This window comes from Carettochelys insculpta, chromosome 1 (assembly GCF_033958435.1).
Source record: "Carettochelys insculpta isolate YL-2023 chromosome 1, ASM3395843v1, whole genome shotgun sequence".
Lineage (NCBI taxonomy): Eukaryota > Metazoa > Chordata > Testudines > Carettochelyidae > Carettochelys > Carettochelys insculpta.
The window spans coordinates 166226357-166249584 of NC_134137.1; the positions used below are offsets into that span (position 1 = coordinate 166226357).

The 23228-nt window shown below is 43.7% G+C and overlaps 1 protein-coding gene across 1 annotated transcript in view; it reads left to right on the forward strand.

The window, feature by feature from the left end:
• Positions 1-23228, forward strand: part of SYTL5 (synaptotagmin like 5) — a 150347-nt gene that overhangs the window by 95959 nt on the left and 31160 nt on the right. Inside the window, exons 6-8 of the mRNA XM_074983396.1 lie at positions 5119-5244; positions 13233-13386; positions 22352-22481. Coding sequence (XP_074839497.1) covers positions 5119-5244; positions 13233-13386; positions 22352-22481 — 410 coding nt within the window. The remainder of the gene's footprint in view (positions 1-5118; positions 5245-13232; positions 13387-22351; positions 22482-23228) is intronic.

Here is a 23228-nt window from a genome sequence, read left to right on the forward strand (position 1 = left end):
ATTAGTTCTCCCAGCCTAATCCAAACTATTATGGCCCAGAGGGTCACAGACTACAACTGCACCAGCCTAGGTCCACAAGGATGCTAAGAGGCTGCATCCTTTCTGTTGGGATAGCTCAGTGGTTTGAGCATTGGCCTGTTAAGCACAGGATTGTGAGTTTGGTTCTTGAGGGGGCCATTTAGGGATCTGGGGCAAGTAGATTTAAAAAAAAAAAAGGTGGGGGGATGGTGCTTAGCCCTGCTAAGGGGGTAAGGGACTGGCCTCAATGACCTACTGAGATCCCTTCCAGTCCTATGAGCTGTGTATCTCCACTTATTATTATTATAAAGAATTTTTCATTAGCTAATCTTTTATTTCATGTAGTGAATTTTCCAGGCATTGATGTGAAAGTACGACTTTATTAATAACAACAAGCTGTTGCAGTTAGCTAATAAGCTGCTACAGGAGTGCAGGGTCCAGTTCCAGGTCCCATACTCAACAAGAGGAAATTGCTTGTCATATTATTCCTGCAATCATTGATTGATGCAGCAGATATGGTAACTATTGTCATATGAGGTAGGCTGCATGGCTGCAGCCCTCAGATTCCTCATGGAGATCCAAGTCACACTAAAAGAGCTCCACTTTGAGGGTAACAACCTGTTCAGTGAAGGCTCAGATGAGTCATGGTACTCCTTAAAGAGTCTTATGCAACTCTTCTCTCCCTGGTGCACAGGCAGAACTCATAGACACTGTCTTGGATCTCAGCTCAGCTACCGTCAAAGAGCCTTTAAGCTCCCAAGGAAGTGACACACATACAACATGGCAGCCACAGTTGCGCTAGTACCTTTCCCTCTTCCATCCCAGCCTCCTGACGGAAGGTAACAGAGAGAAAGTTGTGCTAGTTTATGTACTATCGAAACAAAAAAGCAGTCCAGTAGCACTTTAATAAAATAATTTATTATGTTATGAGCTCTTTTGGGACAGACCCACTTCTTCAGTTCAGAAGAAGTGGGTCTGTCCCATGAAAGCTCATCACCTAATAAATTATTTTATTAGTCTTTAAAGTGCTACTGGACTGCTTTCCTGATGAAAAGATATTTTGGTTGGAAGTATGAAAGCGGTCAGACAACCTCTGTGCTGCCACTTATCTCCACAACCTTTGGTGGCTGGCCCATTCTTCCCAATGCGATGCTTTGTTATGTTGGACAAATAGGTCCTAGACAAAATCTGCATAGGCTATACCATAGATCCCTTTTTCCCTTCTCCAAAACACCCATCCCCATCCTTTTTCACAAGAGGTGTCTCAAACAGGAGGTGAACTCTCTAATTCAGCTTGGGACAGCAGAGCTAGTATGCTCTCAACACAAGGATGGGGGTGGGTACTCAAAGTATTTGCTACTACCTAAAAGGACAGGGAGCTGGAAACCAGTCCCAGACCTCAGACAGACTGAGGTTCAAATTCAGGATGAGCACCTTGGCCTCAACAATCCTGTCCCTAAATGGAGAGGACTGACTTGTGGACCTCAGTTTGAAGGATACAAATTTTCATGTAGACAGTTCATCCAGTTCGCAGGAGAGTCCCGAGGTTTAGCGTACACTGAGATCACATTCCATACAGAGCTCTTCTGTTTGGCTTCTTAGTAACAGCAAGAGTTTTGTAGTGACATATCTGCATCTTCACGGCAGCCCAATATTTCTCCACACCAGTGATTCAGTACTCATGGGATAATACTCTTGGTAGGTCACACTACAGTCCTCTCTTTAGAAAAGACCACTTTAATTCTCACATGAATTATAGACTTTATCAGCATAAATCTGAATGGAATTTTGATCAAAGCATACTTACCACTGGACAGAATCCACATGACTCTGCCCCCACATAGCAGACTTGTCCTGCCTGGTCCTTCTAGGTCATGTGGCCACTTGCACCTATGTGATATCTTTCCTGCAGCTCCACTTGCCATGCCTTCTAGCATGGGCATTGAACAGTCAACAGTCAGAAGCACAGATGCCCTGGACATTTTCATGTCCTCCAAGCATCCTCACATCTCTTATCTGATGGGAAACAAACTATTTATCACAGGATAACTTATTAGCAAGCATCAGTGAAGGGTCCTGTGGCACCTTATAGACTAACAGAAAAGTTTTGAGCATGAGCTTTCTTGAGCAAAGACTCACTTCATCAGATGCAGACTAACACGGCTACCCCTCTGATACTTATTGGCAAGCAAGTGTCCAGGAAGGTCATGCTCTGATCACATACCGAACTTAACAACAGCAGAAAGATCTCTATAACAAAGTGCTATGCTGACAAATGGAAGTGCTTCTCTAGCTGCTGTCAACAGTAACTTACCTCCAGAAGAGTTTGGGATCCCTTTTATCTTGAGCTACCTTCTCTCCTTGAAGACATGGGCTTGTCAGTTTGCTGAGCGTGCAGCTATCTAAGAGGGATGGAAGAGAAGAACAAGAAATATTAGCTTGCTAATAAGTTACCCTGTGATAGTTTGGTGATATATTCCTGTCACTGGTTCCAAAGCGTGCAAGGACTTTGGGCTTACCATCAGCCTAAAGAAGACAAACGTACTCGGTCAGGATGTTGCTGAATCCCCATCAATCAGCATTGACAACTATACGTTAGAGGTCGTCCACGAGTTCGTTTACCTCGGGTCCATCATCACTGACACCCTGTCATTGGACACTGAGCTAAATAGGAGGATTGGAAAAGCGGCCACAACCCTGTCCAGACTCAGCAAGAGAGTGTGGAATAACAACAAGCTGTACACTCACACCAAAATGCAAGTCTACAGAGCCTGCATCCTCAGCACCCTCCTTTATGGCAGTGAGACTTGGACCCTGTATGCCCACCAGGAAAAGAGGCTGAACGTCTTCCACTTGCGCTGCCTCAGGCGCATCCTTGGAATATCATGGAAGGACAGAGTGACCAACACCGCCGTCCTCGAGCAAGCTGGAATCCCAACCATGCACACCCTCCTCAGGCAGCGTCGACTTCGCTGGCTTGGCCACGTCCACAGGATGAATGATGGAAGGATTCCAAAAGACATCCTGTATGGTGAGCTAGCCTCTGGCAAAAGACCTCCCGGACGCCCCCAGCTGCACTACAAAGATGTCTGCAAGAGAGACCTCAGAGAGGTAGACATCGAGCTGGACAACTGGGAAGAACTAGCAGACAACCGCAGCAGGTGGAGGCAGGGGTTACACACGGGCCTTCAGAACGGCGAGATGAAGATCAGACAGCTAGCAGAGGAGAAGCGAGCGCACAGAAAGCACACTAAGGACTTGCCAGACACCCACTACATCTGCAAGAGATGCAGCAAGGACTGTCACTCTCGTGTGGGTCTTCATAGTCACAATAGACGCTGTAAATGAAGTCCTCAATTGAAACTTTAAAGGGCGCGATCCTTAGTCTATGCAGACTGAAGGATGCCTACTACTACTACTGGTTATGGCAGATTGATCTTATAACTGGAAGATAAAAGCAAAGCACTTTTTACAGTTACTATGGGAAAAATTAGGTCTGTTACTGCAACATAGCTAATATATAATGTATAATGTCAGTCAGCAAATATAACTAAGGAGACTTTTGTATAGCTACATGTCTGGAAGCATTAGATCTCACTGGCTTTCCTCATACCCCTTCTCCACATGTGGTTTGAACCACCAGGGAAGACGATAAAAAGTTCTCCTTCCTAAGGAAGTATCAGTCACAGCAGGAGTCAGCTTCACACCCTCACATTCCTGACGTCTCTCAAGACATCTTTATTTGGGCTCTTGGAGAGAGAAGGAGCAATAAAACTTTGGTCTTCTCACAAAATAGGACCTTCTACATCCCATTTTCCTCATCTCCTCCTTTTCTGACTCTGTGTGACACCAGTTCCCATCTGTCTCATACCCTCAACTTTATCACTTCTTGTTCCTCTCCTCTCTCCTTTCTTAACTCATTACCCACCTATCAAGCCCCACAATGAAAAGGAAACAAAAGGAGCTACAGGTTAAACCTCCCTAGTCCAGCATGCTCTCATCTGGCAACATCTGTAGTCTGGTATGATTTTAGTTAGCTGAGTGACCACTTATCATGGTGTGACCAAGTTTCCTGTACCATGAAGTTTGTTTCCCGCCACCAGTCCTGGCTCTCAGTGTTCTGTGCTATTATTTAGCTGTAATTTATCCCTAAATGTCTTCTAAGAGCTCAGTAAGCAGAAGTATTGTTGGTAATGTGCTAAACAATATTGACCTCCCATGATCCAGCAAATTCTCTTGTTCAGCACCAGTGAGGTCCTGAGGGCCCTGGATCAGAGAGGTTCAACCTATAACATGACACTTAGTGCCATCAGAACAGTTTCTACCTGACTCTGCCCACATTGATTGTATGTCATACCTCTGTCTCTATTTAATTTGTGATGTGTGAATTGCGGATCCTGCAATATTAGGCTTTTGCTGCAATTTTATCAGCTGTCCTGGGCTGATAGCAGGAGCTCATTGGGCTTGTACAGGCAGACCTGTACATTGATTATAGTATAGTTGCAGCAAACTGTATTATATAAACACAATTAGAAGGCGTAACATAATTCTTGGGTGTTTATATTGTTCCAGGAAATCAAATAGGTCTTGTCTGTCCAAATCACTTCAGCTAATAAAGGTCCATTGCTACTTTTCTGCAGTTTTCCAGGTCTTGTCCACAACTCAGTCACAATTATTTGACAATCATCCCATGATTCAGGTTCGGCCTTAAGCATGTCCCTTTCAGCCTCTTCTTTTTCATTTTTATGTTCTTAAGGTTTTTAGGGCAGCCTGAGTGTCTTCTGATGTGTTGGTACAGCTCCTGGCATGCTTTGACTGCTATTGTAATATACACAGCATTATTATTATTTATGTGAGGCAGAGATGGGATGAAGGTTTTATTAAAACTCTGACTGCCTCTTCCATCTTTGACTTCAACAATAATCAAAATACATGATCACTAGAAGTACAGCATGGTGTTATCAGAACCAGTGTGCTGCCCCCATTTCTAGCAGGAAAGATCTCGCTAGCAGAAAAGATCTCACAAGAGCAACATTAACTGAAGTGTTCTGTGTTTTACGTTTTCACCCTATTTTTATTTCTTTAATTTATGTTTATCAGGAAGGCACTCAGGTCAATGACCAAAGGAGAAATCACAAATGTGACAGCTGAGGATGGAAGAAGCAGCAGTTCAGAAGCCGACGCCCAAAGTTTACGCAGTATCAGGTCAAGTCCTTGCTCTGACCGGTAAGGGACAGCAAAAAATCTGCTGTGTTGCACTTTCCATTCATGAGTGCTCATCTCTGCTAGAGCTGGTTGAAAAACTCAACATCTTCCAGTAAAATTTTGTCCTTTTTTGGTCAATTATTTTATCTAGCTCTGCTCAGCATCTTGCAGAATTGACCCACAGTCAAGCATAAAGCTGACAGTAATATCTGACCTGGGCAAAATGTCAGTTGAGCTCTTAAATGTTTCTCTTCCATAGTCTTTCTGTCATTATTTTGATTATATCTAGCTGAATTCCTTGATCAGCTCTTCCTGGTGTAAGAGACCTTGCGTAGTTACCATCTGTTTACAAACAACAATACTGAGAAGTATTAAATAAGCCAATGCCAATATTTTGCATGCAGGTTTTGTAATGTGAACCAATGAATCCAGAATGGTGAACTGATGTTTACTTTTTTTCATATTTGATAAATGATGCTGTATACAGACAAATGGTTTTTGCTCAGTGCTGATTCTTTCACCTGCCTAGAAATTTTATGATGCTGTTTGAAAAAAGCCCAATTTCAGTGTATACTCAAATGGAAATTTCCAATATTCAATAACAATATTCTTTGGTAGCTCAAAACATATACACAATAACACTAGAATACTTGAGTTTGGATTTGGTCACCTTCTTTCTTACAAGTGGAAATACACCATGCCCACAGGCATGAAAGAGCTGTGGCGGTGTTGGGGGTGAAGGGCGGAACTAATTCCAGCGTTCAGGGCATTCACTATGAATGGTCTGCAACCAGCTCCTTTAAATCATATGGGTTGGCCTAGTGGGTCAAGTCCTTCCCTCATACCATGTGCAGAATAATTTAATTAATCCTGAGCCATCCATAATATGTGCAGCTTTGACTATCTGAAATTATGGGAATTCCATGGTCTCCCAAAGCAGTTTGTTCTATTAAGAACTACATGAGTGGTTGTGCAACTGAAAGTAATTTTTGTGTGCTGCTTCCTACTGCTTTTTCTGTCCTCATTATTTAGTGAGCGCAATTGCTCCCCCGATGTGTATGCATTTTCCTACGACACTGCATGACTCTTTCCATGAAAGCAAACAACAAATAGAATGCATATGGAAGTGCTTTTTAAAATTAATAATACTTTTTTTTATTAACCAGTAAGTTTTTTTCTGACTGTGTGGTGGTGCTGGGCAAGGCCTGCAGCCCCTGGGGCACTGTAACAATAATTCCAAATAAGCAGTTTTGTAGGTTTTGTACACTCAGCCCTTGCAGTAAGGGGAAGGGAGGAAGCATATTATCAGATGCTGTAAATTGTCAGACCTCCATGGAGCTGCTGCCGTATTGCTAAAAGACCTCAGCGCCCAATTATGATGGAATCTGTCTGATCTTCTTTTTCTCCTGCTGGAGTCATCAGCATCTTGATTCTTACTGGCCTAGTAAAATCCACTCAGACCAGTTTGACCAACAAGACAGTCCTCCAAATGCCTAGAATGGCCAAGAATAGTTGTTGACCAGTGAAGAACCAGAAGACCAGTTCAAGAAAGCCTGCCTGTTTTTGGTTAGGAGCACAGCTGGTTCAGACTGGTACAGAGGAGGAGTTTCTCAGGGCTAATCCAAGCCCAGGCCACGATGAAGTACTTGCAGTTTTGTTACCCGATTGTTTAGAGACTGACACAGAGTTACAGCACAGGCCATAGGTGGCAAACCCTTGCAGACTCATGTGGAGGGCCTTGGTTCCCTGATGAGGAAGCAGTTTCACTTTCCACTCCATTTCAAGTGGAAAAGGGAATAATGAAATCTAGTAGTTGGGAGCTGAAACTGGACAAATTCAGAATAGACTGAAGATGCAAATTTTTAGCAGGAAGGGTAATTAATCATTAGAACAACTTATCAGGGTACGTGATGGATTCTCTTTCACTTGAGGTCTTTAGTCAAGACTGGATATCTTTTTAAAAGATAGGCTATCATTGGATCAGAAATTATGGACTTGTTATAGAAATTAGTGTGTGAAGTCCTTCGGTCTGTGTTATAAAAGAGTTCAAACTAAATAATTATAATAATTTCTTCTGCTCTTCAACATTCATAGATTTTAAGATGTGGACACTTACTTTGTCGCCTGAAATGGGACCTAAACTTTTTTGAAGATCTGGTCCAAGACATGGGGAAAAACTGACACAATATTTGTGTTCTTTCAAAAAATAAAAAAGGAAATGGTAGATTTTTCAAATACTACACTTTCAAGATACTTAAATGAGCAGAAACTTGAATATTCATCCCTTGGCAGCATTCTGACAAGTTCATTGTAAAGGGAACTAAGTGAAAAGAACATCCTAAGAATTGATACATTAGAGATGAGTCCTGTTATTTAAACAAGAAACTTGTTTCCTTCCTGGCTTTTGATGTATTGACTGTAATTGTTAATTGTACTTCAGGAGATGAGAGCGTGAACTCTCCCAATACACTTTTATCCACTCTGAACAGAACTCATTAGCCAGGCCAACTTTAAAGTCAATTCTGGTCTTGAATCCAAATGTAGTTTCCTTTAGGCAATCTGACCATTTCTACAGAGCCATGATCTATGCCTGGCAGTTTTATTAGAATCGAAGTTGGCTCTTTGCTGTTTCTTTTTGTTTCATGCCTAGTTCTTTCCTGCTTTACTGGGAGGACTGGGGTGATGGAGAGCTTGGCTTTCAAGATTCTGCCAGTCTTACTGCTTAGCATTGGTGCTATGCAATGTCCACAGAGAGGACAAGAGAGAGATTACCCTCTTCATTAAAGTGCCCGTCTGTAGAATGTGTTCTGCAAAGCAGGCAGAATCAGCTTTGCAGTGGATATTCAGATGCTGCTGCGATTAGCCTAGCTCAGAAGCTGTGTCGAAGCTAGGGATGTACACAATTCATGCTAGCTTCCATCGAACAAGCAGGAGCAGATGTAGCAGGGTAGTCGTGGGAGCACGACTAGTGGACATGGAGGCATGGATCACCCGGGCCAAGTACAAATCTCCCTGAAACCTGTGAATAGGTGCTTGGCATGGCTTACCTGTCCCTGTTCTGCCACAGCCTGGGCTTCTGTGGCTACACACTGATTTGTACATGTGCTAGCTCAGTCAGAGTTATGTGGGTATGTGTACACAAGGAATGGGATCACAACCTGATTTGGAGTGTAAATGTAGGCTTGGATTATCCCATGATGCAAGTTAAGGTGTGGTTATAGCATGAGTAGATGTACCTGTGCTATCTTTCATCCTGGGTGGCAAACACAGCAGAGATGTGTAAGAACAGACTCGCAATGGCTGTGTCTACACAACAAAAATAATTTCGAAGTTGCTTACTTTAAGTACAACTTCAGAGTTGAGCGTCTACACACACCCTACTTCGAAATTAAATTTGGAAGTAGGACACTACTCCATTCCTGGGAATGTAGTAAGGACTCCGAAGTTGGGCTCCCTACTCTGAAGTTAACTTTGAAGTAAGGGAAAATGTGTGCAGACTCTCTGCTGGCTACTTCAAAGTTAGTTCCTAGTGTCAATGCCCCCAACTAGAGAACATCCCCAGAGCCTCAAGCAGACTTCTACATGGGGCGGTGGAGAGTGACAGAATGCTGTACCAACACGTGCCACCACAAAAAAACCTACTTATCATAGTAATAATTTAAAGAAAGCTTAAACAGCTTCTTCAAACATCAAGGATGTCATGGATTTTTCCGTGAATAAAAGAATATATTTGACCTCTTCTTTCCACAGCCTTGCCAAACCAAACAATATTCAACAAAGGAAAAAGAAGGGAGAAGAAGAAAGAGGGAAAAAAAACCAATATAAAAGAGCCAAGATCTCCAAACTGGAGACCTAAGTCTTATTTCCTTAGTCACCCTGCCCACCCTAATTGAATGAATACTACTCTATGTGCTTAGCTGCCATGCTGGTGGTAATTCTTCTAACTGCAGGACTGCCTCCCCTCCCAGGGTATGTGCACATTGGTGCCAGGGTGCATCATTTCTGGTTTGACTAGAGATACTCATGGGAGCTCAGTTGGAAGTAGCATGCTAAAAACAGAAGTGTAGGCATTGTTATGTGAGCAGCAGGGCTATGTAGCCACCTGAGTATGATATCATCTAAGACCCTAGGTGCATATTTGGGCCCTTTTGCTGCATGTACCACAGGGATTGTGCTTCTGTCGTTAGCAGGCTAGTTGGATTAGAGCTAGCATACAAATACTTTCTCAAGATGGAAATTACACCTTCTGACGCCATCTAGCCCAGGGGTCAGCAACCTGTGGTGCTGGAGCCACGTTTGGCTCTTTAAGGAGCCACTTGTGGGTCCGAGTGCTGCTGCCGCTGACTCCAATGTGGCTCTGAAGGCTGCCTCTCTTAAACAAAAATACTAAATTCAGTTGCTAGCTATTAAATCAACTGAATTTAGGTTTTTTTGTGTGTAAACGGTGGCATCCTACGGAGCTGCTGAGCAGCCAGCTGCAGGAGGGAGTCCTGAGGAAGAAAGGTGTGGCAGGGCAGGGAGCCCTGGAAGAGAGAACCAGCAGGGCAGGGAGCTGCCTGTGCTGCACATGGGGGAAGAGCTAAGCCCACTGGAGAGCTGGGGGGAGGGGCGGCTGAGCCTGCCCCTTGCTGGAGGAGGTGGTAGGGAGCAGAGGGAGGCAGCAGCTGCCGAGGAGCTGCGTGTGCTGAGGTGAGTTAATCCTGGGGATGGGGGAAGCAGAGGTTGGGGCTGAGGCAGGTTAATCCTAGGGCTGTGGGGGGACAGTTTGGGGCTGAGAGGGCTTAAACCTGAGGATGAGGGGGTGATTTGGAGCCGCGAGGAGTTAAACCTGGGGATGTAGGGCTGGTATGTGGGGTGGGGTCTAAAGCTTGGGGGATAGGGTGACAGATTTGGGGGCTGAGGAGGGTAAAGCCTGGAGATGGGGTAACAACCTTCTAACTGGTACAAATCAATCTATGTGCGCTGTTCTTCAAATAGGGGTTACAAAAAGCACAGCTGGATGTTGTTTATTAAGGACTATCTTGTATCCATGTGCATTGCAGCTCCTGAAGTGTTGATTTTGAAATTGAATTTGAAAAAATGGCTCTTCTCACTATTTTGGTTGCAGACCCCTGATCTAGACATACACCCAGAGCCAGGAACAAAATCAAGAAATCCTGATTCCTTGTTCCACAGCTGTCTAACAAACAGTTGTAGGCAAAAGGTGTCACATTCCCCTCTAGCTTTGACTGAAACAGAGCTAAATGAGAAAATACATTCACGTCTCAGGTCTGCATTGCATGTCTGAAGTTCCTGCTTTTAAATCCTGTTTATGATCCATATAGGCCTTCTTACGGTTGCACATTATTGAATTTGTTTCCCTAACTTTCTTTTTGAACAGCTTTTGTTTTTAGTCCATATCCCAAAGAACAGGTTTTGTAGTTAAAACCGTAACAGTTTTTCCATTATGGTGGGACATGCAACGAAATCCAAGTGTGCCACATTCTAGTGATTTGCATGGGAAGTTTGAAAGGTCCGAGGAGTAAACATCCAAACCCAACAGCAGCACTAGAATACTGTAGTTCTGGCTTGCTTTCCTAACATTACTCAGTCAGATCTTCCTATGAGCCACTGAGGGAGAGAAGACAATCCTAAAACATTTTGTACAAACTTTTCGCAAACACACAAATATAATGAAGCCATCATTGAACGAAAATCCAAGGCTCTTCAATACACAGTGGTAACTTCCTAGCTGTCCCTAAAATATTTCATTTTCTTTGATTTGGCAGAGTATTTTAGTCTTATGTTCACAGACAAGAAGCCATCTAAGGGTTTTTTTTTTCTCATTACAAGCTATTAAACTCTCAGAATAGGCTAGGTGCAATCTGAATAAAACTCTGGGTTTCTGAATCTATATTTTAACTTAAGTTACTAGAGGGACATGAGCTGTTACAGTTAGGTGTTTTGCTCCTTAGTTTAGCAGCAGCTGTTGTAAAAGTTTCCAGCTGGCAACAGGGATTTTTGATGCCATTATTCGAAATATGATATGACAAGATAAACCAAGCGGAGGTTTCCCTCGTGGCATGAAGGAAATGCCAACAGACCCCTGCAAATGTATTTAGCAGGCTAGTGGCATTTCATTTTTAAAGTAAAAATGTCAGTTCAATTCTAGCAATGTTTTTCTTCCAATCATCTTTTTGTTGTTATGCCAGTGTTGGCTGTGGTAAGATTTTCCTCATGACTGGGACAGGAGTTACTGTATCACTGCCCATTTAGAGATAACATCGCAGAGTGTTGCTAGACAGAATCCTATATTATGGAGCCCTGAGCCCTTTAAATGGCTGCCACAGCCCCACGCTGGGCCATATGGGGAGGCTAGCCCCCAGCAGTGTTTTCTGTAGGTTGAGTGCTTGGGCAGTTAACCGGGAGAGATTCAGGTGCAGAGCACCCACAGGTGACAGCAGGTCTTTCTGTTGTGCTGCACATCTGCATGTGCCTTGGTGCACATAAGAAAATTTATTCTGCCAATGGACAGGAAAAATTAGAGGGAACACAGTTCCCCAGCCCTGTTCTTTTCTCTTGGGGCCCCGTATCTTCCAGGGGTCTGGAGCTGGGGCCCCTCACCTTACCCAGGAGCCGGCAGTTCTGTTGGCAGTCCTGCTGTGGCTTCATTAGTGAGTTGAGTCACGTAGGATCTGCCAGCCTATTTGGCTCAGGATCTCTCATCACAAGATAAATGGGACAGTGTGGAGCATTGTCCCTCTTGAGAGGCAAGCAGATGGATAAAGGGGTTTGGAGCAGCTGAACCAGCAAACTCACCTGGGCTACGTCTACACGTGCCCCAAACTTCGAAATGGCCACGCAGATGGCCATTTCGAAGTTTACTCATGAAGCGCTGAAATGCAGATTCAGCGCTTCATTAGCACGTGGGCGGCAGCGGCACATCGAAATTGACGCGGCTTGCCGCCGTGCGTCTCGTCCCGATGGGGCTCCTTTTCGAAAGGACCCCACCTACTTCAAAGTCCCCTTATTCCCATCAGCTGAGTTGAGTGAGTTGAGTTGGCAGTCCTGATGGGAATAAGGGGATTTTGAAGTAGCCGGGGTCCTTTTGAAAAGGAGCCCCGTCTGGACGAGACGTGCAGCGGCAAGCCACGTCAATTTCGAAGTGCCGCTGCCGCCCGCGTGCTAATGAAGCGCTGAATCTGCATTTCAGCGCTTCATGAGTAAACTTCGAAATGGCCATTTGCGTGGCCATTTCGAAGTTTGGGGCACATGTAGACACGGCCCTGGAGTGTCTGTTCTCCCTGAAGTAATCTGCTGTTGCAGCCAGAATTATCCTTCCACAGTAACGTGTACTGGGGCAGTGTGATGGGGAATGCCACGTGCGAACTGCTGAATCAGCTGCTGGAACTAAGTGTAGTTACAAAACAGGCATTCAGAATCTAATTGTGTGCAGGTTTTAGATGATACGAGTGCGGCATGCCGGTGAGATGTTTTCAAAATGTTTCCAATTCTGAAAATTATTTATTTATTTATTTATTTAAAATATTCTTCCCTGCCTCTCTATTTAAAATATTCAAGGTGGCTTACAAATTTTTTAAAAACAACATGTACATGAAAAAAAAAAAAAGTATGAGACCCCCCCCCCCCCCCAAAGGGACATAAAACCCACCAAGCCATCTCAAGAGGAGGGACACACACACAGACTCAAACACCAATAAAAGCATGATTAAAATGGGTGGCTTTAGCCTGACGCTGAAACAATGCTAACGTTGGCACCATGCGAATATCCCGGGGAGGGGCATTCCACAGCCACATATCACTAACGAGCTGTCACCTAATTCATCTGTGCCATACCACCTGATAAGGACCCATATTTTCCATGTGGTGTTTGTAGCTGATCTGTCCTTAGAATAGGCCAGATGTAGCTTATATGCTACAAGAGAATTCTGGGAACCTTTTGTTTTCTATTTTTCCCCCTTGTTGTGAATGTATTGAGATCAGGGATTTGAATTGTGTTGTCTCCTCAGGGGAAGCACTCTTTCGCTGAACAATGACCCACAGTCCCTTCCGGGTAACACAAAAGGCACAATGAGCTCTGTGAACCGAAGCCGTGCCTCCACGCCAGTCCACCAGAGGTCACCAGCACTGAGCACACGCAGCATGACTTCAGAGTACGGCAAGGTAAATGTGGCAAGGCTGCTAACTGCACACATCTCCCCTTCCAACATCACGGACACCCCAACCACACCCACCACTGTCAGGATCTAGTCAGCTTGCAACCGAGAAAGGCTAAGCTTGCCAAAGCAAATGCTATTTATCCCTTAATCCTGTTGTGATAAGTGACAGTATCTCACTGTATTGAATTGTGTTCAACTCGCTGTCAGTGAACTGGTTTTCAGATTGACACATATGTTTTTCTCCTTCTAAAATGTCCTGTTATTGACCATTATTACTGAAATGTTAAAAATAACTACTTGGGTTGTAAGAGCACATCCACACCCATCAGTTTCCACCAGGTTTAAACCCAAGGGATGCGGTGAAGGCAAAGATTGAAGGGAAGGAGTCAGAAGATGAAGAAAGAACTCTGCCAGGAGCGGCAGGTAGGCAGCCATCTGAGGAAAAACCAAGTCATAGGAGTTCAGTTTGAAGGTTTTGTTGGCCTGAGGAGTCTGGTGCAAGTGTGAAGGACCTGTTTCTGTTCTGGGTACTGTGCAGCTCTCTAGGCAGTTGGGACTTTAAAACAGCTCTCAGAACACCTCTGGTTGGTGCTGGGCATAAAGGGGAATACCCAAGGGGTTTCTGAGCCTATCTTTTAAAATGTCTTCATAGTTGTGTCCAGGATTAGCAATGAAAGGGTCAGTTGTGAATTGGGTGCTGTGCTAAGCACTCTAAGGCCCTGGGAGGGAGCACCACCTCTTTCCCACCAAGAGGTATGATCACGTTCTTGAATGTCGTATCGGCCTCCCCTGGCAGGGGTTAAGCATGAAGGCAGAGTGAATGAGAGGAAGAGAGAGGTGACCCTGGTGCACCTTCTCCTTTGTTCCCATAAATGAACTTCTGTTATGGAGAAGGAGTCCTTCTGACACTCACATATCATTTCTCCTGGGATGGTGAGTCTTCTCCAAGATTTCCCTCCTTCATTCAGGAGCAGTCGGATCTGTAGTACTTATGAATGACTGTTGTACAAATGGTAGGTTGCTGAGAAGTTCCCTCACCGTCAGGTGCTCTCCTCACAATTCCAACTGTGTCCTGATTTTTAAACAACATTGTGGTGAAGCAGAGAAATTGTGCATCAGCACAGAAGAGGTTAGAGAGTCTTTGGGCCCAGCTAGCCTTGGCCCGTTACACCTGTAGCCAATGCCGGGCCTGGAGGGGAGAGACAAGGAGGGAGCTTGGCTCCATTTGGGGCTGAATCTCAAAGAGGTGGGAGTTAGCTGCTTCCTTATCTGAGGTAAGAATCACTAGCCTGCAGCCTGAAACAGTCACAAGAAAGCAAGTGTAACCCACACACCTAAGTGAGGTTCACTGTCCTGTGTTGTGGTACTTAGACCATGTCACAGAGAAAGAATAAGTGTCCTCTACAGCCCCAGGTGAGAGCCAGCTGGCTTCTAGCTTGAGCTGTAGAGGCACTTGCACTAAAATCCAGAGGTCCCAGGTTCCAGCCTGCCTGTGGGCAGTTACACAAGTCCTGTGTTTTTGTGGAGAAAGAGGCCTAGGAGACCTGGCTTAAGAGGAATCTGGGTGTCTAAAGCATGGAGGTCTTGTGGGTGTTCAGATCCTCTGCCAAATTTATGGCTGTCTGGCAGAGGAAGCAGGGACAGCAGCAGGATGCCACCCAGAGTCCACGAGAGGCCGCTATGAGAGACAAGTCACCTGAGAAACTTGGATTATAGGGGCCTACCCCAAACTGAAGGGACAACAGTGGGAAGTGCCCTGGGGACTACACATAGACTTCCTGCCGGCAGCCCCTCTATTCATGGGTTGACTTACACAGGGCCCTGGGCTTGCACCAGGTGGAGTGGGAGGGTGTCAGTCCCACTGCTCCCCCTCCTTAGAGACAGAGATACATCAACCATAGCAGCGGCAGGGGGCAGGAGATCGAGCACTCCAACCCATAGACCAACTAGCTTTCGAAGCTCCCCTCTGCTCTTCTTCCCCCTCACCCTCCATTACAAACAGTCTTGTGTCAACCTCTATCTCACTGATAAAGAACTGAGAGGTGTTACAATATATCTGTTTATATGTGGTGATTTGTGTGTGCTGGTTTTGAAAGTGCTAGGCAGAAATACAGCAATTCTGTTTCAGGTAGTTCCGTTGTGTTGGGGAAAAGATATAATCCCCATCAGTCATTTAGCAGGGCAATGTGATCAAGAAACTTGCTCTTGTTGCTTCTGAATCAATACAAACCCCTTATGTTTGCAGTGGTTTCTCATTCCAAAATAGCCTTACAATGCTTTATAGCAGCTAATCATCCTGATAGCAACAACAGTCCAGTAGAGATGTCAGCAGCACAGGTTGCAATCAAGATGCTGAAAAACAGCAAAGCTGAGGTTGATGATCAAATCACAGCAGAAGGGCTAAGAACATACGAAGTTAGCAGGCTAATAAAACCAGCAGAGCTGTAAGTCTTAGAAAAAGTAACTTCACCCTGGCTGTGTCTACACTAGCTCCCAAAATTTTGAGGAGTAAGGGGACTTCGAAGTACCGGTGCGTTAGCTGCGGCTACACATAAGCCGTCACTTCGAAGTTTGCCGCTTCAAAGTTGCCGCAGGGGAGAATTAGCTTAATGAAATACTGAATATACAGCGCAGCACTTCATTAGTAGTCTCCCGACACCCTACTTACCCTGCTTTCTTTGAAGTTGGGAGCTAGTGTAGACACAGCCCCTGAGTGATTAAAACCATGGATTTATTGTCAGACTGCCCCAAAAAAGGTGATCTACCTGACGGTAACAATTGGGGAGGAGTCCCTTTGTAGGGAAAGTCTTCCTGATAGCAGTACTACAACTACACAGAATAAAAGAGGAAGTGGTTGCAAGTTCAGGAAGCACAAAAGGTCCAACTGATCGCATGGAGATCAGATATTCACACTAAGGCCTGTAATAGATGGATATACGCCATGGCAGCTGCCTCTTCAAAATTTCATAGATTTTTTTTCAAAAGCTATTTCATGGCCAAGAAAGGCGTATGTTGCAGAATATTCTTCAGTCTTATGGGATTCCAGCTAAAATCACCAACACCATTGAGACTTTGTACAGCAATGCAAAGTGGTGTGGATGGGTGAACAATCAAATAACAGAATAGTTAACTGTGGATACTGGCATCTCTATTGTATTTTGCATTGCCATACCCTGAATAATGAAGATGTGCATTAGTCATACAGACACTGGCATATCATGGGTAATGGCAGATGGCTGGAAGATCTAGTCTTTGCTGATGATATCAAGATATTAAGCAACACTCCTGAAAAACTATGAAGGCAGATGCCTTTGTGAAAGTCCGCAGGGTTCAAAATCATTTACACCAGAACAAACATCCTTGAAATCCAGATGTCAAGTAGTAACATCTTAACTGAAAACAAAAATATCAAGAGAGTAGAACAGTTAATTTACCTGGGCAGTATTGTACTATAGGTTGAACCTCTCTAATCAGGAGCTCTCTCGTCTGGCAGCATCTGTAATTTGCCATGATTTTACTTAGCCACATGACCACTTATGATGGGTGTGAACATGTTTCCCATGGTCCCATAAAATTTGTTTACAGCCACCAGTCCTGGCTCCCAGTGTTCTGTGCTGCTGTTTAACTTTAATTTACCCCTAAATGTCTTCTAGGAGCCCAGTAAGCAGTGGAAGTGTTGGTAGTGTGCTAGAAAATATTGACCTCTTGTCATTGTGCTAATTCTGTGGTTCAGAACTGGTCAGGTCCCAGTGCCAGACTAAAGAGGTTCAACCTGTGGTAGAGTTGCTATTTTTGGTCAGATGTATTCCTGGAATTTTCATCACATGGCATAATGGAGATGACAGGACAATTCTAGAGGGTTGTCAACCCTAGCCAAGAGAGACCTTAGAAAAAAAAGTGGTATCAAGGATAGGAAAGGCATCCACTTCACCCAACAAACTATGAATATTAAAGATATACATTAAGAAAATAAAACTGAGAATTTTCAGTTTAAATGTATTCTCTGTGCTAACATGCAGCTGCGAGAGCTGGATATCTACTAAAATGAGAGATTAAAGAAATGGATGTTTTTGAAAATTATAGCTTTCTATCATCTGGAACACTCAAATAATGGGCATTTTAATCATAAGTAAATTTTAGTTATATTTTCCATAAGTACAGTAGAGTAAAATAAATACAAATAAATACAACAAATACAGTATAAGTTAAGTGTGCAGTACTACTGTTCTTGGTAAATAAAGCACTTTGCATACAATTTTGTTTGTTTCTTAATATGTAATCTTGTTTTTCTTTAGTGTTGTGCATTGCTAGGTGCTACTTTTCTATTATCCAAAATATTTAAGTATCTGGCAATCTCCTGTCCAGAGACTGCAGGATGTGAAAGGGTTTATTGTAAGTGCCCTCCAAAGATTCTGGGCATTGGCTGGAGAGATGCTAGTGCCAAAGAAGAGATGAAACAAATCACCAACAAGCAGCTTATCTCCACAAGAATCAGGAGGCAGTGCTGAACATATTTAGGGCAAGTACTCCAGTTGCCAGCACTCAGATTCCCACCTTAAACTGTTCAGTGGAAACCAACTAAATATGTGGAAACTAAATGTGTGGAAACCAAAGAGAAATCATAAGAATAACCATTAGTAGCAAGGGCAGAACAGTTGCTACCAACCATCCAGAGCAGATCAAAACAGCAGCTAAAAACAGAAGGATGGAGAAGGCGAGTTTCTGCCTGTGTACAAATGTTGTTGTGAGAATTGATACAATAATAATTATCCTTCATTTATGTTTTCAGGAAGGCAACTAAACTTGAGATTTGTCTGATTTTACATTTTGCAGTGGCTGCAGCCTTTGTACCTAGCATTGACTGTGATTACCTATTTTAACTTAATCCCGTCTGACACTTAAGTGTTTCCTGAAGAGGGGTAACTTTGTGCTTGCACTCATGCCTGCTTGGTCCTGTGACTACAGGGGAGTTAATGAACTGCTTCACATTGAACGTGTGCTGACTTCTTGTGCTAAATGATCGATTTCACCTTGCATTTAGCTGTGATGCTGAGAACTTAGGAAGAGCTCTATGTGGCTTGAAATCTTACCTCTTTCACTAAGAGAAGCTACTCTAGTAAAAGATAGTACTTCACCCACTTTGCCTCTGAGTGTAGGCAGAGATATGCAGTATAGTTGTAGTTGTGTTGGTCACAGGATATTAGGGAGACAAGGTGGGTAAGATATCTCTAATTGGACCAATTTCTGTTGGTGAGAGAGAGACACGATGTAGCCCAGTTGAAGAAGAGCTCTGTGTAGCTCCAAAGTTTCTCTCCTTCCCACATAGGATGGTCCAATAAAGGATATTACCTCACCCACCTTGTTTCACTGAATATAAATAGCTATATATCCCCCACTAGCTCTTATGTGTTCTTCTTTTCTCTGGATTAACTAAAAATTGGCAAACTTTTGAGATTTACTCTGTCCATCAAGATAATTTCTTGTTCTTTTTTTAGTCTCTTGAATTTAGAGTGTTATCTGTTAAATGGATTGGCTACTTGTTTTAGCATTTACTATGCGTGTATTTTAACTGAAAATTTTCAGAAAAATTTGGAATGGAAAAAAGTGCGTGCATGCAACCCAGCCTCTTTACAGTAGCCAAAATTGCCTTCAGTTGTCTCAGTGAAGCTTGTTCACGTGATTTTAAAAATACCCCTTTAACTTCCCCTCGAGCTCCAGGATGTTCCTCCGAATTGTGCTGGGCATTACTTAGGCCACATCTATGCTACAAAATAAAGTTGAATTTTTCAAAGTCAGTGTTTTAACCACTAGATTTTATAAAGTCAAAGGTGAATGTCTATACATGTCCAGAAAGTCCACATAGTGTGTCTCCATTGCCTTGACTCGGTTCGACTGTGTCAGGAATGCATTGTGGATACCCATCCCACAGTGCCTGCAGCCCCATTGCATTCTGGGTTTTTGTGCCAGTGTGTTATGGGAAAAAATGTGCCGCAAGTGTCTGATGTTGTCATCCCAGAGTGCGTTGCCCCCGCCAGCCTTTGAGAACAGATGGCCCAAGGAATTTTGCTCTGTTTTACAAAAGCCTGCCCCCGACTGATGCCGCTGCATGGCACTAGCATGGATCCTGAACAGGTTAGAGCCATTGCACAGTGAGTTGTGGCTACTTCCGAAACATCATGCAGTATTTTATTAGACAAAGCGAGTGGGAGGATGAGAAAGACGTGGACATTGATTAGGATCACAATGAAGCACTGGAGACCAGAAATGCACAGCTGCTGGCTGCCCTGGATGCACTGCATGCAGTGGAGCGCCTGTTTGGAGAAGTGAAACCAGCGCACACCAGTGGGACTGCATTGTTTCGGAGGTCTGGGATGACCAGCAGTGGCTGCAGAACTTCCACATGTGCAAGGCTACTTTCCTGGAACTTTGTGCTTTGCTGTCCTCCTGCCCTGAAGTGCTGTGATACCAAAATGAGACTTCCTTTCACAATTCACAAGCAAGTGGTAATTGCTCTGTGGAAGTTTGCAACTCCTGACAGCTACCAGTCAGTGGGAAATCAATTTGGGTTGGGCAGATCTACAGTGGGGGCCGCGGTGATCCAGGTAGCCAAGGCAATCAATGTCCATCTGCTGCAAAAGACCATGACTCTGGGAAACGTGGAGGACATAGCGGACTGCTTTGCTGCCATGGGGTTTCCTAACTGCAGTCAGGCAATAGGTGGAACCACACATCCCCATCCTGGTCCCAGACCACCTGGCCTCAGCATACATAAACCACAAGGGGCACTTCTCCATGGTGTTTCAGTTGTTGGTGGATCACAAAAGTCATTTCACCGACGTCTACGTGGGATGGTCGGGAAAGGTGCACAATGAAACCATCTTTAGAAATTCAGATCTGTACAGAAATCTCCAGGATGGGACTTTCTTCCCAAACCAGAAAATCAAGATTGAAGCCATGAAGGTGCTCATAGTGATACAGGCTTTCCACAGTTACTGATATAATGACAAGTTTCCTTCATGTTGCTTACTGTTCTCCAAGGGTTCTCACAATAATCTTTGGTGGCCTCAAAGTGTGGTCCCCACTGTTGCTGGTGGCCAGTCTGATGTTTTTTTCCAAAATACTCAATTAACTTTCAGAAAAACAAATAAATATACCCATACACATATCCAAATTATTGTAATTTGTTTATGTGGGGCTTTTGGCAGAATCAGTAAACTGCTGTACAGTTGCCTCTATTCTTTACTGGACCTAGGCAGAACAGAAATACAAATACTATGCTTTGTACTTTGTTGTTTAAAAAAATGAAAGACTTGCTAGCTAATAAGTCTGCTGCTGTGAAAAGTGAGACTTGTATGCTAATGTTGCTTTTTCACAGCCTCCCAGCTAGGTACAAGTCTGGTGTAAAAAGTGATATGAAAAAATAAATAGAAGTATCACTTTTCACAGATTTACTCAGGCCTGAAGAGCCTAAGGACAAATTAAGTCCTGGATGGGGAGGTAGGTAAGAAAATGCCAGGGGCCAGAGGCAATGGAGGTGGTGGGGGGAAGTGAACACCCCAAGCCCCAGTATTGAAGTCTGACCCCACCAGCTCTGCGAAGGTGGGGAACTCACTGGCTGCCTGTTCTAACAGTGTGTGTCTCCAGAGAGGTGCTCTGAGAGATGGGTCACTGCTTTGCCACCCCTTCCCCATCACTGCCAGCAGGATGAGGCTGCAAGAAAAGCCCCTGGTGGCCGCATTTGAGAAACACTTGCACCAAACTTTTGGTTTTGTTTCTTTTTAATGATGGGGGTGTTCCCTCTCCCCATCTTTAACGTAGCAGGGTGGCTTTACATATTCTTGGCTAAAAACTTGTAGCCTTTTTGATTAGGGCTTCTTAACAATGAAAACCCACATTCATGTGTCAGAATATACCATCAAACCTATGTTGTTATATACGTCCAACAGCACCCACAGCGTGCTAGATATGAGCCAACTACAAAAGAAACAATAGTCTGTATTCTGAAAACTTTACGCTCTAAAAACTCAAAAAGACAGAATATGGGCAGGAGATGTTTGTTTACCTTTATGTTCTTAAAAACTTTATATTAGCTGTAGGTAGCCAACCACTGCCTCACTAGCTCACCACCTTGGTATTTTGTTGTTCCCCCTTTTCACACCTTCTGGAGCACAGATCCTGTCGTCTTTTGTGTCTGTGCCAGTGCCTAGCACAATAATTGGATATAATGTGTTTGATTAAAATATTGTTATTTCAGTAAATTTTAAATGCCTGTGGGTTTGTCAGCTGCTCTCTGCACCTTCTTGCATGCTGCCCTTTATGCATAGAATGCCTTGCTGGAATTCATCTGTAATGAATTCACCTGGAATTAATTGCTCCTCCTTGTCTGTCCTTGTGACCTGCTTGTGCCAGGACACCTATACGAAATCAATCAATTTAAGATGGCTTGGCTCAAGGATAAATAAACTGGCACTTTGTCTGTGGCCTTCTCTACATGCAAAAATAGCACAACCACGCTCGTGTGGATGCAGTTATATCTGTAGCTATTTATGTATGGGAACTGCATTGGTATAAACCGCTTTTATCCCAGTATGACTGCCAAGGCCAAGGTTTGCATCACTATATTATGTCGAAGAGTTACACTGCTAACTAAAAAAGAAGAAAAACGATGTGCAGCTCACTTATGTTTAGAATGCAGAAAAGATGGCAAATTCCTTGCTTCCTCCCTGCTTTCATGCCCTGCTTTTCTGCTTAGATTGAAAGTCTAGGTTATATGCAGGGTCTACATTGTCGTTCCCTTTTATATTATGTGAAGCACAGTAGGGCCCCATTGCTGATTATTATTAATCATGTACTAACAGAGGTCTTTTGGGTTCTAGGATATTAAACTCTAGTGATGTCACTATAGACTGACCATACATGAGCTTGCTACTATAGGAATCAGTGCTTATGGAATGTATTTTATTTGGCAGGATGCTGGCTTGAAAAATGGCACATTTGTGCCTGCAAGTGAAAGTGTACCTGAAGATTTAGTGAAGAGGCACCGTAGGAATGCATCTGGGACACCTTCAATAGCAGTTTCTAGGGCATCTCTAGCATCAGGTAACTCTTCATTAGCAGTCCTAATTCTTTCCCTGAGGCTTCTCTTTATATGTTTTCCCTACATCCTTCCTTTCTTTTGCTCTAATGTGTAAGTAGATGGTCAATTATAAGTGAGGTTGAGTTTACTGCTGTTAATTCTGAAAATAGCAGGTTTTTAAAAGGGATCTTTCTTGTTTCATACAGGAAAAATAAACTGTTAACCCTGTCATTTCCTCTTGCAGAGGGACAGATAAAGTGATTTTTTTCAATGTAGGACAATGCATAGCTGAAATTGACACAGTGAGGTGCACCGAAAGCCATTGTATAAGAATTGGTGAATGTTATTCTCTTTCTTATTTGAATCAGAGGTCAGAAGTCCGGCTATCTGCTCACTTCCCATCACTCAGCCATCCCTGTAATCTGCCCTGTTCAGTCTTTCAGATTTATGAGCCAGTCTGTAAATCACAGCAGGGCTCAGCCACTCTGTATCAGATGAGCTAGCCAGGACTAGAGACTGGATAGCATATCCCACAGAGGTAATCAAAGAAGCAACGTTCTTCACCTTAGATTTTTCTGCTTGAAAGCAGTGAAGTACCTTTGAACATGCTGACATTAATGTCACTGTGAAGTCATGAATACTTTCTGGTGATGTGTTTTGGAGTCTGTAAACAGAAAGGAGGTAAAACAGGTGCATCTGTAGGAAGAGGCATTTCTGGCTGCTGCTTTCTGTGTGCAAGGAGAAATTCTCCCTCTTGTGTTTCCTGATGC